The 16775-nt window shown below is 32.6% G+C and overlaps 2 protein-coding genes across 5 annotated transcripts; one reads left to right on the top strand and one right to left on the bottom strand.

Moving 5' to 3' along the window:
• Nucleotides 1-437: 437 nt before the first annotated feature.
• LOC147079180 (protein NATD1) lies at nt 438-8181 on the bottom strand. Its single transcript, XM_085954043.1, has 3 exons — nt 7868-8181; nt 3411-3517; nt 438-2388 (listed from the first exon to the last, which is right to left on the bottom strand). The coding sequence occupies exons 1-3, from the start codon at nt 8010-8012 to the stop codon at nt 2275-2277; spliced, it is 366 nt and encodes a 121-aa protein (XP_085810169.1). The 5' UTR covers nt 8013-8181; the 3' UTR covers nt 438-2274.
• Nucleotides 8182-10060: 1879 nt separating this feature from the next.
• LOC147079179 (uncharacterized) lies at nt 10061-16538 on the top strand. Of its 4 annotated transcripts, none has more exons than XM_085949046.1 (4): nt 10061-10079; nt 13815-13986; nt 14156-14236; nt 15886-16538. In XM_085949046.1, the coding sequence occupies exons 2-4, from the start codon at nt 13857-13859 to the stop codon at nt 15927-15929; spliced, it is 255 nt and encodes an 84-aa protein (XP_085805172.1). In that variant the 5' UTR covers nt 10061-10079; nt 13815-13856; the 3' UTR covers nt 15930-16538. The 4 variants fall into 4 exon arrangements, 3 of the variants coding, with proteins under 3 accessions (XP_085805172.1, XP_085805160.1, XP_085805166.1); XM_085949034.1 differs by lacking the exons at nt 10061-10079; nt 13815-13986 and adding exons at nt 11585-11903; nt 12127-12450; XM_085949040.1 differs by lacking the exon at nt 10061-10079 and adding an exon at nt 11685-11903 and having other exon boundaries at nt 12127-13986.
• Nucleotides 16539-16775: the final 237 nt, after the last annotated feature.

The following is a 16775-nucleotide window of genomic DNA, read 5'->3' as shown; positions in this document are numbered from 1 at the left end:
TTCGTTACACTAATGTAGTGATGTCCTGAATCTGTTGTGTTCGTTTAATATTGAATATTAGTTTTATGAATTCAATCTCATTTTTATAGACCCACCGTTGTAAAATCGTTTGCAAGGGGGACGCACGGTAGTGGGTACATAGGGGGTGGAAAATTCACATTCATGTCCAGTAACGCATTTCAGTTGGTCAGCGCTTTGCACGCACCACCCCTGTATCCACCGCTGCGCTTCCCCTCATAAGCAATCTGACAGCGCTGGGTCCTCGGCTACAATATGTTTCTGATGTTCAGAATCTATTCTTTGTTTATCATTTATGAGTTCATGGTGTTGCATAATATTGCTATGAATATATATACAGTGAAACCCCGATTCTACGGTTTTCAAGGGACCCTTAAAAAACGATAAATGCGGGATCTAAGTATAAATTTTTTTTTTTTAAAAACTCATTTTTCTCTTGGATTTTTTTTGACATCTAGAATTATTTTCAGTTTCTCAGCTAGAGTTCTAGTTTTCTTCATGGGGGCATTTTAGTTGCGACTTACAAAAATTCGTGAGATGCAAGCCTGAGCGCCGACCGACCTGTGCAAACAAAGCGACGTGACTGAATGGTCTGTATGTATCATAAACAATTCTACGAAAGCGAAATAAAAAATATTCAACAAAGACGGTCAACCGGGATAATATTTGTGACAGGATCATAACATTTAGAGTTTTAGACGACAGATCGAGGAAAATGATAAATCCCGGAATGGTTAATGCGGGATTATTTAACATTGTTCTTATGGGTGTTTGGCGGGACTTTCAAAAATGAACGATCCGTGCGGGAAAACAATTTATGCGAGAACGGTAGATCGGGGTCCACTGTAGTGTTCTTTTATGCTTTTCATTACCTGTTTATTAAAAATAAGAGAGCTTGCAAACAATTTTATTTAAGTACTAGTGGTATTGTACAAAAGGATTCTGATCTTCATTTATGATTTATTATAATGATACAATATAAAAAATCAGGAATTCATAATTTACATTAATAAAAAAACATTTCAACTTTACAGTAATTTTGTTAAAAATATCTACTGCAATTGAAATATTGATGGGTTGATGTTGGGCACGGCTGATGTATCTTTTGAGTAAGAAATACCCTATACACAACGATATTGCAGACAGCAGACAAGCGTTATTATAGTGTACATTGTAACCGACCCATCATTATTTAATATAAAAATAATCAACATTTAATTATTTATAACAAGCAATGTTAGCAGATTCTTTTTACATTATTGCAAGTCTTACACTCGTGTTTATTTTATGGCATTCCGAAACTATTACAAATTATTTGATAATGCTTATATGAAATGCTGCTGTGTCAGCTGGGATGAATTGAGGGACTCATGAGTAAATGATGTTCAAAGGAAGATATTATGGGAGACTTGTTTTCCAAAATAAACTGGTGTCATATTATTTTTCTTTTGATATTCAATGGAAATAAAGCGATAAGCGATGTTTTCTATTATTATTTCATCCAATTTGGTTACTAAAAAAATGTTACATCTGATTTTTTCGATCTTCCAATCATTGATTGAACTTTTTTCCTTAATATTATTTACCGCTCGAGCCCCTCAATTAAAAAACCAAACATACTACCTTTGATAGAGAAAGTTCTTTCTATTTTGTTCAATTTATTTTTCACTATTATGTTTATGTGTGATTTTATTTCTCTTTAAATAACTTATTGTCGATTAAATCACTAATTAAAAGAATCCTTCATTTAATGGCCAATTTTGAATTTTATGGTGTTTCAGTAATTTTTTTTGTTACTTGTATTGAAGTTATTTTTTCAATAAACTAACAGCACAGTAGTGCTCCAAAGAAATTGTGTTTTACTCTTTTAATTATATTTTTGATAAGTATCTTAATGTTTTTATGAGGTTGTTCTGATTTGAATTTTGATTTTTAAAGTGTTTTAAGTCATATTATATCATAGGATATGTATGTCTTATAAAAACTGTGTATAGAGCAATACTTTAAAAGGAAATACATAATATAATCAAAAATGTGTATTTACATTGACACATGTATCTAATTTGCAGTTGTCTATCTACCATCGAACGCAAATGCATGTGTTAATATGCATCGCTTAGCTACAAGTATAACTTCATTTGAATTAAACTATTACTATTGAATCTTTTACATTGATAATGAGCAATAATTGTAAAATAAATTAAGCTATTACACATCACCTTCACATTTTTCTAACTACAATAATCAGTTGTCTAACTATTTGACTATTAATCCAGGGAATTTGTCCATATTTGAGTTATAATAATCAGCTAGATAATGGCACTCGATTTTGACTTCCAGGTGATTCTTCGATGCATAGGTAAATGCTTCCTGAAACAGAAAAATAATAATCTCTATAGTTGATACATACTGTAGATTAAGAATATATGCAGTTATTTTTATGAAAATCATAACTTATTTAGCTTTCAAATTTTCCCACCGTCACTTAAGTACTCAATTTTCGCAGAATAGCTTTGATAATAAGCCATTAATAATACATACAATTATTTCTACTACAGTATCCTACCTCTTTGGAGGACAATGTTATGATGAAAGATAAAAATATTCTTTTCAATACTAAGACTGAGAAGACAAAACAGTCACAGAAACAGCCAGTCACTCTTCGATTTTTGCCAACTGGAGATTCATACAGGAGTTAAATGTATTTATTCAGGGTGGTCAAGTCTTCGATTGCTCACATCGTTCCAGATCCAGACTTTTGTGCAGCTTTGATAATTGGCCTTTTTATATTTTGATCATTATATAGTTTGGCTTCCACGTTCCATAGTTCAAGACGTAAATAAACCTCGTTAATAAGCTTCAATACCCTGTAGTTTGTTCATTTATTCATAGTACGTAGTGTGAATTGACGATTAGTAATAACACCATAATAATATTAATAACGACACAGTGAAAAATTATAATAATGTATTGTCACATCGGCGGTCACTACATACAATGTTTTTATTGTTGCTAGGGGTGAGGTCAAACAGAGATGCATACATGGAGTAGAGCGAGAATGAAATAGATTTATCCAGCAATTATTGCCGTATTTTCGATTGCGTTCGATATAACATATATCGACCAACCATGTTGCCAGAGAGCATGGGCAATAGATGTAAAGTTTCGGCAACGTAGACTACTATTGTCGTGTTTTGGGGAACTATTAACAGCGACACAATTGCCATATCAAATTGCCGTAAAAAGTGGCTCGTTTACGGGCCCCTTTAGATGTACAATTAACTATGAAATCAATTTACAAAATTTGAATTTTTACCTATTCTAATTATACCGAAAAATTGATGCGATAAGTGGTCCATTTGTAAACATGTAAACTTTATGATTGTGTTTACCTTTGCCAGTACTTTAGCGACTCCTTTACCTCTGAATACTTCAGGAACTTCTGTGTGAATTAAAATAATCATTCTGTCTTTTTGGTTGTAATCTATTGTTGCTTTATCTTAAAAAAATACATAACATATTATTAGATATCGGTAAACAAATTGGCTGGCTCAGGACCAGACATGACTAACCCACATTTCTTAAATATATAGTTTTTTCCTTCCAAATTACTTGGACATCAACAATTTATTAGTGCCAGATACGACTAAGCCATAATACGAATTCAGTACAACACTAGCATCTGTAAGCTGTTCTGGCAACTACGATTTTGTTTTTATATGAAAACAAAAAACGACTAACCAACATTCAAAATGGCAAACAGTGACAGTTGTGATTCGTCTTTGTCCGGTATTTTGGTGATAATAGTGAAGATGGTGGAGATTTTATACCAGAACCTTCAACATCGTCCTCGGAAGGTAATATTTTATATTCATTTTATCATTCAATTCTTTGATTTATTAATATTTTTTAGCTTTTATATCACCATGTTGGATAGTCTCTTTTGCTTCTTACAACATTTTTTTTTAAATTTTGCAATGATGTTTATTCATTTTAATGTTTTATTTCCAGGTAAACCCCAACCTGACAAGGCTATGAACTCCATTTTCATCATCTCGGAAAAGGCAAAGACGTCCTCACACTCATAAGAAAAATATAACAAAAGAAAAATTGATGAGTGGTGAAGCCCATGCATCGACTTCAAAAAAAGGTATTGAAGCGAAGCATTTTGAACCTAAAATCTGTGAATGCAAATTAAATTTCAATGAAAAGGTGCCTACAGACATAAGTAAAAGTATTTTTGCAATCTTTTATTCAATTAATAGGGAATTAAAATCGGTGTTTATAATGGGTCATGTTGAAATAATACAAAAAAAGAGACAATATACTACTACTGCAACAACATTGTTCTATGTAAAAAAAAAATAAAGCCATTACTTGCAAGAGATAGAAAAATGTCCATTTAAAAAACACAAAGATCCTCGAAGACGATATAACCAACCGGAAGATTGCTGTTGACGGAGAGAAAGTAAAATGGCTTAAAACATGCTGGATAAGGCTCAAAAAAAATCATCCATGAAATCTTCAAATGAAAGCAACACTCCAAGAAGAATGTATCTTCACTGAAGTTAATTTAAAAAAGAGGAAGAGAGGAAGAAGCTGTTCTTACGAATGTTTACAACTTCCTGAATTGTATCCAACTGGGATTTGAAACTGAAAATATTTACTTCCATTTACATTACATACCTACTCCGCGATTCATCACAACTCTTATAACAATTTAAAAGGCAACAATGCAGTTCTGGATCATGGTTTAGAATATAATACATAACGGGGAAGAAGAACAACAATTATAATAGCTTCAACAATTATAATAGCTGTGGGTTCTCAAAATTCTATCACCAAAAATAAACGTGTAAAAGTGACCAACAGAAGAAAACGAAATAATATGTGAAATACCAAAAATGACTAACCCATGACTAACCCACATTATTTCATTAAAATTTAAAATAAAAAAAGTCAGTAACTTTAATGTTTTGTAACTTTTATGTTTCTGTATTTATTAAAAATAAAAATACATATGAAAATTGTGTGGTAATTACACATGTATTTCAATAGATTGCGTTGTTGTGTCATCAATGGAGATTTAAAAAACAAGTTCTACCTTAAACCCCTATTATCTCAAAATCACTTTAATGTGGGATAGTCATGTCTGGCCCTGAGCCAGCCAATTAATAGGTAAGGTAAATACTGTTGCAGCATTATATACTGTAAAAAAATTTTGAAGGAACAACCAAAAGAAGTCACATTTCTAAATGTAGAAACCAAAATGAACAAGAAATGTTATCACGAATTTATGCAGCGTTAAACTTTAATTAGAAATTGTTTTTCATTACAAATGTAGGTAGTGCAGGGTTCAAGTCAACTAATTATTGAGGACAAAATTAAATGTATTATTTTATAGTTTCTGAATTTAAAGAAACCAAAACGTAACGTACCCAATTATTTTTGAGTAAAAGTAGATTATATTAAGTTTTGGTTTGTTTTTAAGTCTCAAAAGACCAATACAAATGAAATCGGCCTTTGCTGCATTTGCGTCTGTTATCGAATCTTGTTTATTAACAATTTGGTAAATATACTGAAGAGCACCACATCGCTGTAGCGAAGGATTGAGGTAGGCTGTTAAGATCCACCACAAATAGTGCACTTAAACTTTGTTAGTCCTATGTATTTGTTTTTATTGAACTAAGGCTACAATAATTTACAGATGGTATTGGTTAGTTTTTAAAAATCAATTAAACCCTGAATAATCTTTAATAGTTTTTGTATATTTTGGGCGATACGACAAAATTGTGCACACTTTCATTCATACATATTTGTTTTCGCTGGATTAAGAATACATATTACATATATTGTTGGTTAATTTTTTAATTCATTAAGCCCTGCCTAAACCATAAAAGATAAAAAATGTTCTATCCATAAAATATCCAAAGTTATGTATGATTTAATAGCATAATTTTAGATAATAGATAGACAAGTATTTTTGACTATTATCTATTATGGCTTAGTTTTCGCAAGGTTTAATTAAATTTTAAAAACTAACCAACACCATCTGTAAATTATTATAGTCTTATTTCAATGAAAACAAATACGTATGACAGACAAAGCTTCATACATTTTTTATGGCAGACCTCCACACTTTGCCAATGCCACATTGTTAATATCAATATGATTTGTTGCAAAAACAGCTTACCTATTATTGTGTAGATAACAATGAGAAATATCTTTTTCTGGTAGGGAAGATGTTAAAATAAAAAATTACCTTACCTACCCAACCTTCTATGACTGACATTTTTTTGTGAAATTGTTTCGAACAAAAATGTTAATTCTAACGTCTACGTTTAAGTTTATTTACCATGTTATGAATTATTTATTTATTTAAATAAAGACACATTGAGCACATCGTCGCTGTAGGATTGGTTTGTTGAATAGACCAAATTTCAAATGATCAGATGAAAAACAAATTGCATTATCCTATATTTAAATACATGGAGGTATTTAAATTGTTGATTTAACAGCATATGAATGCTGTATTCATTACAAAGTAATTTAAAGAAAAGGATGTTTCTGGTCCATTTAGATACAAAAAATCATTCTGCATTAAAAGGTCGATTTCGACAAAAATGGATATTCGACCAACTAATCCTATAGGGACGACATGACAAATTATTAATTCAAGACGTTCATAACATGACATTTAGAATAAAAAGTACAAGTAAATCAACTAGTGAAAAAACAGGGTAGAGAAAAAAAAACAAAGCAAAGAATAATTTTATAGAAAAGAAATAAAATAAAAAAACAACGATAATTTAAAAAAATACAAATTAAACAATAAAATAGAATTTTAAAAACAGAATACATAATGCTTCGCTAAAAATCTCTACATCGCTATTGTTGCCTGGTGAACCTGGCATCAGGGAACAGCTTTCACCCAAAATAGGTCATGGCGACCACGCATGTAATTGATGGGTGCATAAAAATTCAAATTTTCTAGAATATCGGGATTGGAAACTATTCCACGTTAGAGCAGGGAAATATGCTTTAAGAACAGAAGTGACCTACGAGCTTCAAGAGAATGAAACACGAGCATGCCTTAAAGAAAGTTAGCCGGAAAATACTCGTTTCAGAAACTGTCAAAAGGGAAATAATTATATACATTAAAAGATGTCGAAGAAATTTTTTCTGAACACGCTCTAAAACAAGCTTATAGAAAACCCATAAGGACTCCATATGATGGACCCATACTCAAGAATACTCCATACTAACGACACAAAGAGTGTACGTAAAACAGTTGGATTCTTGAATGGCTTGGCTTGTCTCATGACGAATCGTAGAAGTATGCTCGCACGCAATCCCGTAGAAGTGATGTGTGAGCGAAATGATAAACGTGAGTCAAACAATATGCCAAGTTCTTTATTTTCTGATTGACTCTTCAGTAATCTATTTGACATATAGTCTAATATAAATTGGATATCTTGATTTCGAAAAGGAAAAACACACACATTTGTCAGTATTAAATTCGAGTCCGAAGACCCCGAATGTTTTGATAATAGACATCTAGCTTCTGAAATGAATCGATATTGTTTGGACATCACAGTTTTGGACTACGAGCAGGCTGTTTCCACTGCCACTCGCTTACGACCGAGTTAAAAGGCCAAATATCGGGCATAATAAATTTGGATGCATCCAACTGCGGAACAACAACTTTAAACGAAGCATAATCTTCTTTGTTAGAAGTTTATGTACTGATATATTCATACCAGCTACACTTTCACTTATCTACACCATTTTAAAATTCTGTCTTACATTGCATACATTCAATATTTGCAGTAGAGTATCATTGCCATACCTCCATTAATTTCGGCATAAAATCTGTTTTTCTCTACATCCTGCTTTACAGATATGGAATCGGATGAAAAACCGGCCATCTGTGATCTGGTTAACATTTTATTCAAATGTATGCCAAGATAAATATTTCTGATTTTCTGCATCATGTGTAGAATTGAATACTAATTAAATTTAATGAATCCACCCTACTAATTTTACCGAATTATGAAAAAATAATCATTCTATTGCGAATACGTAAAATTTTGCCTAAAAGGTAAAATTTATTTTAAATATCACCAAAACAATAATATACTGTCAGATGGCTGTCAGTGGTGTATCATAAACATAGATAAATCATAGCTTTACAATGCTAACAGTACCATAAACTAATATACTGTACTGACGGGCAGCGTCGCCATGTCTACTGAAATTTCAGTAGATTACTGATATTTCAGTAGATTACTGATATTTTTTGATATTTTTGGCAATATACTGAATCTACTGATATTTTCTGAAATCTACTGTTATTTCTTCATTTCACAAAATTCCCACCAGCCGGGGAAAAAACTAGCCATTTTTGAAAATTTAGGAATCTGCGGCCCGCGGCGAAATTTTTTGCTGAAAGCAGAAATCTACTGATAATTTGTCGAATCTACTGAAATTTTTTTACACATTCTACTGAAATTTCAAATTTTGACTTGGCAACACTGCAGTGACGGGTGCTGCCATCTTTTCAAAGTGGAATTAAAGTACAGCGCCTCCAAAACTATAGTATTTGGGGGAAAATATAGTACGCGCTGTCATCTGTTTCAAATGTATAGGTTTTTTGTTTCTCAGAAAAAAATAACGGAGAATTTGAGAAACTCCGAAAAGGTAAAACAGGTATAGTACGCCCAAAATACTATAATTTTCAGAAATCGGAAAAAAACGTTGCCAATAGGAGAAAAACAACGCCAAAATAAAAATAATCCGTGAGAAGCAAAAAACAAATGTCCACATGTCTAAAAAAGGTGACGTTAATTACTTAACACAGCGATTTCCAAACTGGGAGGCGGGGGGTGTTCCAAGGAGAGGCGCGAAAAGTTTAACACAATTAATGTAGCCACAGGTTTGCAGTTTGCAAATGCATAGTTTATAAAACGGCCGCTAGTTATAAACTACACAAAAAACAGTCCAATAAAAGGTTGTTTGCAAACCTTTCTGTAAATATAGAGATTAATTATATAATCCCTCACTTCTATACCATCGTGAAGCACAATGGCTATCTCGTAAAAAAATTAAATAGAAGGGTCAAATTAATCATAATGTTGAAATTTGAGGCAAATTTATTTAGGAACGATAAATTTGTTGTTAAACTTGTCTATTTGGTTGAAATTTAAAAAAAAAATGAGTGAATAAATCAATCCAAGGACCACTAATGCATTCACTGATTTAGAACGACAAAGTGAAGGCATTCATAAAAAATTGGGGCTTAGGAAATCAAAATGACAAAAAAAAATCGCCATATCTCCACTTTTAAATGATTTCTACGCCAGATATATTGAAGCAAACAAAAATCTATTTACTGAGCTCTTGGTTATTTTGCTAATAAATGTACTTTTCACATTATTTTATTAATAGCAAAAAAAAGTGGCCTGCGGTGCTGCTTTGTTTTGGGGCTATTACTTTTTTTTAGTATGTGATTGAAAAATCCTGACCCGGAGGGTCTGTTTCAGGAAGTGGGGTCCATGATAGAATCCATTTGTCAATGAACGAAGATGAATTTGGATTGACTTCTATTGATATTAATTGTGCTAATAAACAAGCACATTCGTCAAAAATGAATGTAATATAAGTAGTAAAATCTTCTTTTTTTTCTTCATTTTTATATTCGTAAGTAGGTGCATCGTTGACTATTTAAAAAGGTGTCTGTATTATTTAAAGAAATACGGGGGGGAGAGGCGGCCAGTATATTTTTTTTAAAAGGGAGGCGTAGTAACATAATGTTTGGAAACCACTGACTTAACATTTGAATTTTGTCTAAAAAAAACGAGACGTTAATTATCCTTAATGGATATTTTGTCTAAAAAAACAAGACGTTAATTACCTTACGTTTAATTTTTTGAAAATGATGCAGAAAATTATTGGTCACTCAACGCGTACTATATTTTTTGCCGAAATACTATAATTTTGAAGGCACTGTACTATAATTCCACTTTCAAATTATGGCAACACTGCTACTGCCAACTGCCTAGGCCAGCGTTGCCATGTCTACTGAAATTTCAGTAGATCTACTGATATTTTTTGCCAATATACTGAATTTTTGATTTTTTTTCGAAATTCATGAAATCTACTGATATTTGGCTATTTCCCATATTTTTAAGTCAACTGGTGGTGAATTTATTAATAAAGTTGAAAAGATTTACGCACGCCTTTGTTGATTTGGATACACGCTTCTAAATTAACAAAGGACGCATTGTTACGCTACCCAATACCGGCATTTTAACCCACTGACATCATCATTGCTTAAAAAATAATAAATTAATACCTACCTATTATTATTTATTACGTAAAACGTCACACCATAACGTAACATGACTCAATAATCATTATATTTTAATGCTATGCTATATTGTGTGACCAGCAAAAATAAAATTTAATGGGGATGAACAATTGCATCATTGTTAAGTGATAAGCTGATAAGAAGGTAACCGAAGAACAAGAGACATTATTCAAACATTTCAATCATTGCTAGTACAAAGGGTTTTTGTCCACAAATATTTTTTTTAGAACGCAAAAAAACTTTTTTCTTCTGGTTTCAAATATTTTTCTTATGCACGTAAGTTCGAATGAATGATACTTTTTGGATCCGGCTCAGGTACATAAAGTAAATTTGAACATTTAATTTGGTTAGGTATTACTTACTGAATAGCAATTTTAAATTTCAGGTCAGGTTTCTCAAGAACCTTTCAGCAAGTAAAGGTGAATGTACATAATTATATGATATAACAATTTATAAGTCTTCCGATTAGTGAGAGCGCCACATGCTGATTTTGATATATCATTCAATATTTTTTATACTGTGGTGAGCTTAGTACTAAGTTCGAAAACCGGACAATTTATGGTGGCATATCTATAACTAAAACTTTCTCATGATATTTAGAATGAAAATAAAACTGAATAAAACATCGCGAATGGAGAGATTTCCTTTCTATAACCAGGAATTATTTTAATTACACCAAACAATGGGATCTCGAAACTCGAACAAAGAACAACTGGGTACCTACCTAGTACCTACTTTTTATAGTTTTGTTTTCATCAGATTGTTTAGAGTTTAGACAGTCGAAAATGGATTCTACTGTGCCCTTAATTTTCATCAGTTTTATTCTAGCATTCTCCGATAGCAGCAGTTATAGCAATATTAAAATTATTAATACAAGTTCGTTAATATTGATGCCTATTATTTTTGAACTTCTTAAAATATTTTTCCTGATTCATTTGTTATTCAGAAAACATTTTAAATTGTCCTTAGTAGTAATCGTGAAACCAGTGATATAAAAATAACTAGGTGCCTACTTAAGTTTAGTGATAAATCGTATTATAAACTAACATTATTTTGTGTAGAAAACAATAATAACGAAAACAAACAATAAATAAAACAATAAATAGATGGTGATGAATAGTTTTATTATTGTTATTTTTTTCATAATTGAGCCGTTGCCCGGAATAATGTTGTATCCAACAAAACTCTCAATGTTGAGTTATTGATGGAATAATGTTGGGTATGTTATTATGCATCTTTTAAGGTAAGTATTATGGTCGGGAAACAATATTTAAGCTTGTGGCAGCATTTTAAAGTTATTGGTTTATGGAAGAACGTTGTCTATGCAGTTGTCAAAATGGCGTCGCCGTCCGTCAATATCACGGAGCGTGGCTTAATTCATGTAAATAAAGGAAGAAAACGGACATCCAATGTTTTAAACTGGAGAGATAATAAAGCCAAGAAGTTGAAGGATGCAGGAAAAGAATATTTATACAGAAAAAATATTATTAAACCTGCAATTGAGCCACCGAAACAGGTTTGTGGAATAATGTTGTATACGATTTGACAGTTCTATTGATGTCACGAATAAAATTACTATGTTCGACATATTATTCCTCGTCGAACGTTAATCGATTGTATTCAAATGATTTATCCATATTGTTATTTGATAATAATGCTTGCATTATATTACTCTTTATATTGTTACTTAATATAATACCTTTTCAAATTTTTTAATCGTTTCTTTCTATTTTTCGCAGGGTCGCGTTTGTGCCGAAAAATGTTTGAATCGCGGATGTGTTCTCGATTTTAACATTAAGACAGAAATACAATCAGCATTCAGGTTGCTAAATCATAATGGACAGAGTCATTATCTCGTCTCATGTATCGAGAAATTGAATGTCGGACGCCGTATTCAGAGACCAGACGAAGATAGTGCTAATTATGATAATCACTCACCGATTGACTTATCTTTCCGTAAAATTTGTACTTTTAAATATACAGTAAAAGTGAACGGTGAGGTATATCCAGTGTGCCAACGTACATTATGTGACATTCTTGGAGTAACGCCTAGACGTATCCAGGTGATACAAATTAAACTTAAGTCAGGATCAGGAGTTGATGATGGACGAGGTCAACATATGAACAGACCGCATGCTAATAAACCTGATTTAAGTGTATTAGTATGCAATCATATTAACAGCTTCCCAAAATATGAAAACCACTATTCGCGAGACCGCGGTGATCCGCTCAGGGAGTATTTAAATCCAGATATTAATATTAGAATAATGCACCGCTTGTTCATAGAACGCATCCGACTAGTAATGTAAAGTATTGGTTTTACAGAGATATATTTAATACTAAATTCAAGCTGCGTTTTGGTCAACCACGTTCAGATACGTGTCGCACAATCAGAGCTCGAACCTCCCACAATGAACTGGAATCATGGACATCATACAGTCTTCTACCACCTCTTCGTGGAGGACGGGGAAGATTGGCTAACGTACGGAGAAATTTCATGCAGTTAGGGAGCTTGGAACTCACTCCAATGTACTCCAATCCGCTGCCAATCAAGGCTGCTAAGCTCAAAGACCTCAATGATATGTGTGAATTCATGCTAGATGAGCACGCTGCTTTCTATAAGGCACTATTGAGTGAAGTAGAATAAATAAAAAGCATTTTGTGGAATAATGTTGTATGTGAAATTTTCATATACAACATTATTCCATTAATTCACTATATTTTTTTGTAATAAATTCAAATTTAATTGTCTTTCTTCACACTTTATATTTTAAAACTCTTAATAATTGTTTGTTTATTGTATTTCAAATATAAAATGTAAAAAAACATAACTGATTTAGTTTTTTCCATTTTTCTCAAAACAAGAATATTGTTGGATACAACGTTATTCCGGGCAACGGCTCAATTATTATTACAAGACCATAATATTCTAAAGTAGCATCAAGGTCGTTTGTTATCTGCACAAGGTGAGTTCTTTCCTTATTTTTAAATCATACCTATCTGATATACTTATTGCATTTTCTAAAATCTACTAATATTTGTGTTTTCCATAATATTTGTGAGTAAATTCATGATTATGTTAGTAAACTTGACATGATTAATGCACTGAAATGAAATGAAATGCAATGAAAATTTGGAAAATAAGTTTGCAATGGAATATTTCTTGAAGCCCTCGCTAATTATTTTTGAACTTTCTGAATTTTTTCTAAAAAAAACGAGACGTTAATTACCTTACGCGGTATTTTACTCTAAAAAAACGAGACGTTAATTACTTTACGTGTAATTTTTTGAAAATCCAGAAAAGAATTGGTCATTCAATGAGTAGGTATTCAGAATCTGAAATCTACTGATATTTTGTCAAATCTACTGAATTTTTTTGTCACATTCTACTGAAATTTTAAATTTTGACTTGGCAACACTGGCCTAGGCATTTATTTTTTAAAAGGCTGAACAAACTGACGCTTTGAAAATGGAGTTTTTAATTTATTTTTGCAACACGGATGTGATACAAACAATAAATTGCATCACGGGAAAAAGAATGCAAACGCAATTTACTTCGGCGCCTATCGTCTTGTATACTAGGAATTGTTATTTGAAAGGTGAGTACCTACTAACATTTTTATAAATGAGGTATTAACAATCTATTTTTTAAGCATTTTTTGTTTCAATAGCTTGTATAGCACGGATTACCATGATCACGGTATTAGTGAACCGTTTATCTAACCGTGGCAAAAAAGACATTTGTATAAAGATTCTCCATTTCTCCAGTTTCAGTATACCTACACGGCACAGGAGAAGCCCCAGCGCGAGACGTCTCAACAAGCAATCAGCACGAATCAAAACATTCAGGTAATTAATGAGACATTAAAATTACTTATACGAGGTTTTTTAAAAATATTCTTCACGATAATTTATACACTTTTCCTTTAACTACCTACTTATGTGTTTGAAACAATCTGGAAAGCATTTTTCCCACTTTGCAGAAGGTAACTCCAAACCATGGTTTTTGAATGCACCAACCGCCTCTTCTAGTGTAGAAAATCGTTGACCACGCAATTTATCTTTGACTGTCGGGAATAAAAAGAAATCATTCGGTGCCAAATCGGGGCTGTACGGTAGAGGTGGGAAAACTGGTCGATTTTGAAGACTAAGTATACTTACTACCAGTATAAAAAAATACTTGGTATCTAAACTTGTTCCAAAATACTTACTAGTATTTGAAATATCAGCTTTAATAGAATCGTTAAAAATACGTCGGCTTTTTGAAATGTCCCATTTTCGAGACAGGTACAGCTAGAACTGTGGCGCTAGTCACTCATGTTTCAGTAGTTATCCATTTATACAATCACGCATATAATTTGAATTCAGTTTATGTTTACAAATTACAATTATAACACTAAAAAATCGAGAAACTTGACGTGACGAAACCAGATAAACGCGTAGTCAGTTAACGTTATCAGAACTCCGTTATTCCGGCTTGCGACTGACGTCAATTCGATGTAAATGTCTTACTCAACTAAAACTAAAATTAAAACCCGTCGCATACTAAACATACGCGGTCGCGACGCCGAAGCGATGATTTCATACGTGGCAAAACTACGAACTAGCTAGCGGTCGGCGAGATCTCATACCATGTGTCGAACTCCTGGACTCGATAAAGTTTCATACTCAACTAAAACCAAAACCTAAAACCCTAAGGCGAACTCAAAAGTATCCTATAAAACGAACACGTGACCATTTCTGTCCTTCACTATACCAACTTTACAACAGAGGAGAAAGGGAGAACAATGACAGTTGAGTATAATATCACGGCTAGACATACGTGTATCATGATATCTCGCTCGCGCGCATTTAATATCAATAGCGCTGAATAGCGAGTCACGGCGCATATATTAGCAAATGCGTTCGAATTCGAACATCTAATACGTTTCAAGTTTCTTGAATCAAGTTTATTGGGCAACAAATACTTAGTATGGGTATTTTCATCCGAAACTTAAGTACACAAACTTGTGACAGTATTTCCAACTCACCTCTACTGTACGGCGAATGACCCATCATTTTCAGAGGGACATTTTCAACTGAGGCGGACGAAACTGGTCCTAATCTATTGATTAAAAGTGGAATAAGTACTACAAAAAAATTGCATTTTATTAAATAAAAACAACAATACAATACAGTTCCACCATGAATTGACAGTTAACAAAAAAAAAAAATTACTTAATATTATTTAACATACTTAATTTTATTCATATTTTGTTTTTTTTTCGTATTTATTTACGTATACCGTGAATTGACATAAGACCGGAGCGCTCGATATTTTATGAAGATATTAACATAGTTATCAAATTTTGCGTGTATTTTATAAAAACACGCCTGTTAGATTTTTTATTTTATGGTAAGAGAGACCTTAACCTTACACAAGGATTAGAAATTATAGCACCTACTTGCTTGGACAATTTCAACTCTTAATTTTAATGGTGTTTTCTTTTGTTTACCAGGAGTGGTCTGCCTCTGCCTCGGGCATGCGGGATATGCAGAATGAGTTTCAAGCATCCATACGCGCTAAAGCTTCACGATGAGCGACACCATCAAAACGTTCGGCCGCATGGGTGCGAATTCTGTAACAGCTCCTTCAAGAGGAAATGTGAATTAAAGGAGCACGGAGAAATTCATTCTTCCCAGAGGCACGCTTGCCATCTGTGTCCGAGGGAAACGATGAAAATATTGCGTCAGCACATTAAAACTAAACACCAGTTTCAATGTGACCGACGCGACTCAACCAGGTCCATTTACCCGGATCACCCAAATGTGTTAAGACTCCAAATTTTTTTAAGTACGTTTGTTTGTGCATTGTCATGCATTGTTGCTTATTATTTCGTAAATATAATAAAAAATACTATAATTGCAATGAATACAAAAGCATTTAAAATATGCTTGAATTTTGTCAATTCGATTAACACAGTTTTAGATGTTTTCAAACAAGACCATTTTAAATTATATTTTACAAACAGCACTAATTTAGTTAGCGTGTGTGTTTGGTAAATTACCCCAAAATATTCAAGACACAGGATATGGACAAACAACCTGGAGGTGTTTTAATGCTTTCCTTATAGGCATTGGTTATTAGCCATTTGCTCAATCCAATGGTTCCAAAAAATACACAATTAAAAAAAAAAAGAAAACATGGTTAGACATTGAGCATTAGATATTTACTATTACAGTGCTCAAATTGTTCGGGCGACGCAATGTTATTTAATGTAATAATAACATTGTCCTCATAAATTACAAAAATATGTCTGTTATACAAGTGCAATGCACAGGCAGTTAATGCAATAACAAAAGCGACCTACGCGCTGCAGGTCTGACATGGCGGGAGGCGCAGGAGTTG

This window comes from Rhyacophila brunnea, unplaced genomic scaffold (assembly GCF_057557595.1).
Source record: "Rhyacophila brunnea isolate RB1 unplaced genomic scaffold, BYU_Rbru_1.0 scaffold_10, whole genome shotgun sequence".
NCBI lineage: Eukaryota > Metazoa > Arthropoda > Insecta > Trichoptera > Rhyacophilidae > Rhyacophila > Rhyacophila brunnea.
Note: the sequence above shows the minus strand (reverse complement) of the source record. Positions and strands in the feature narration are given on the sequence as shown.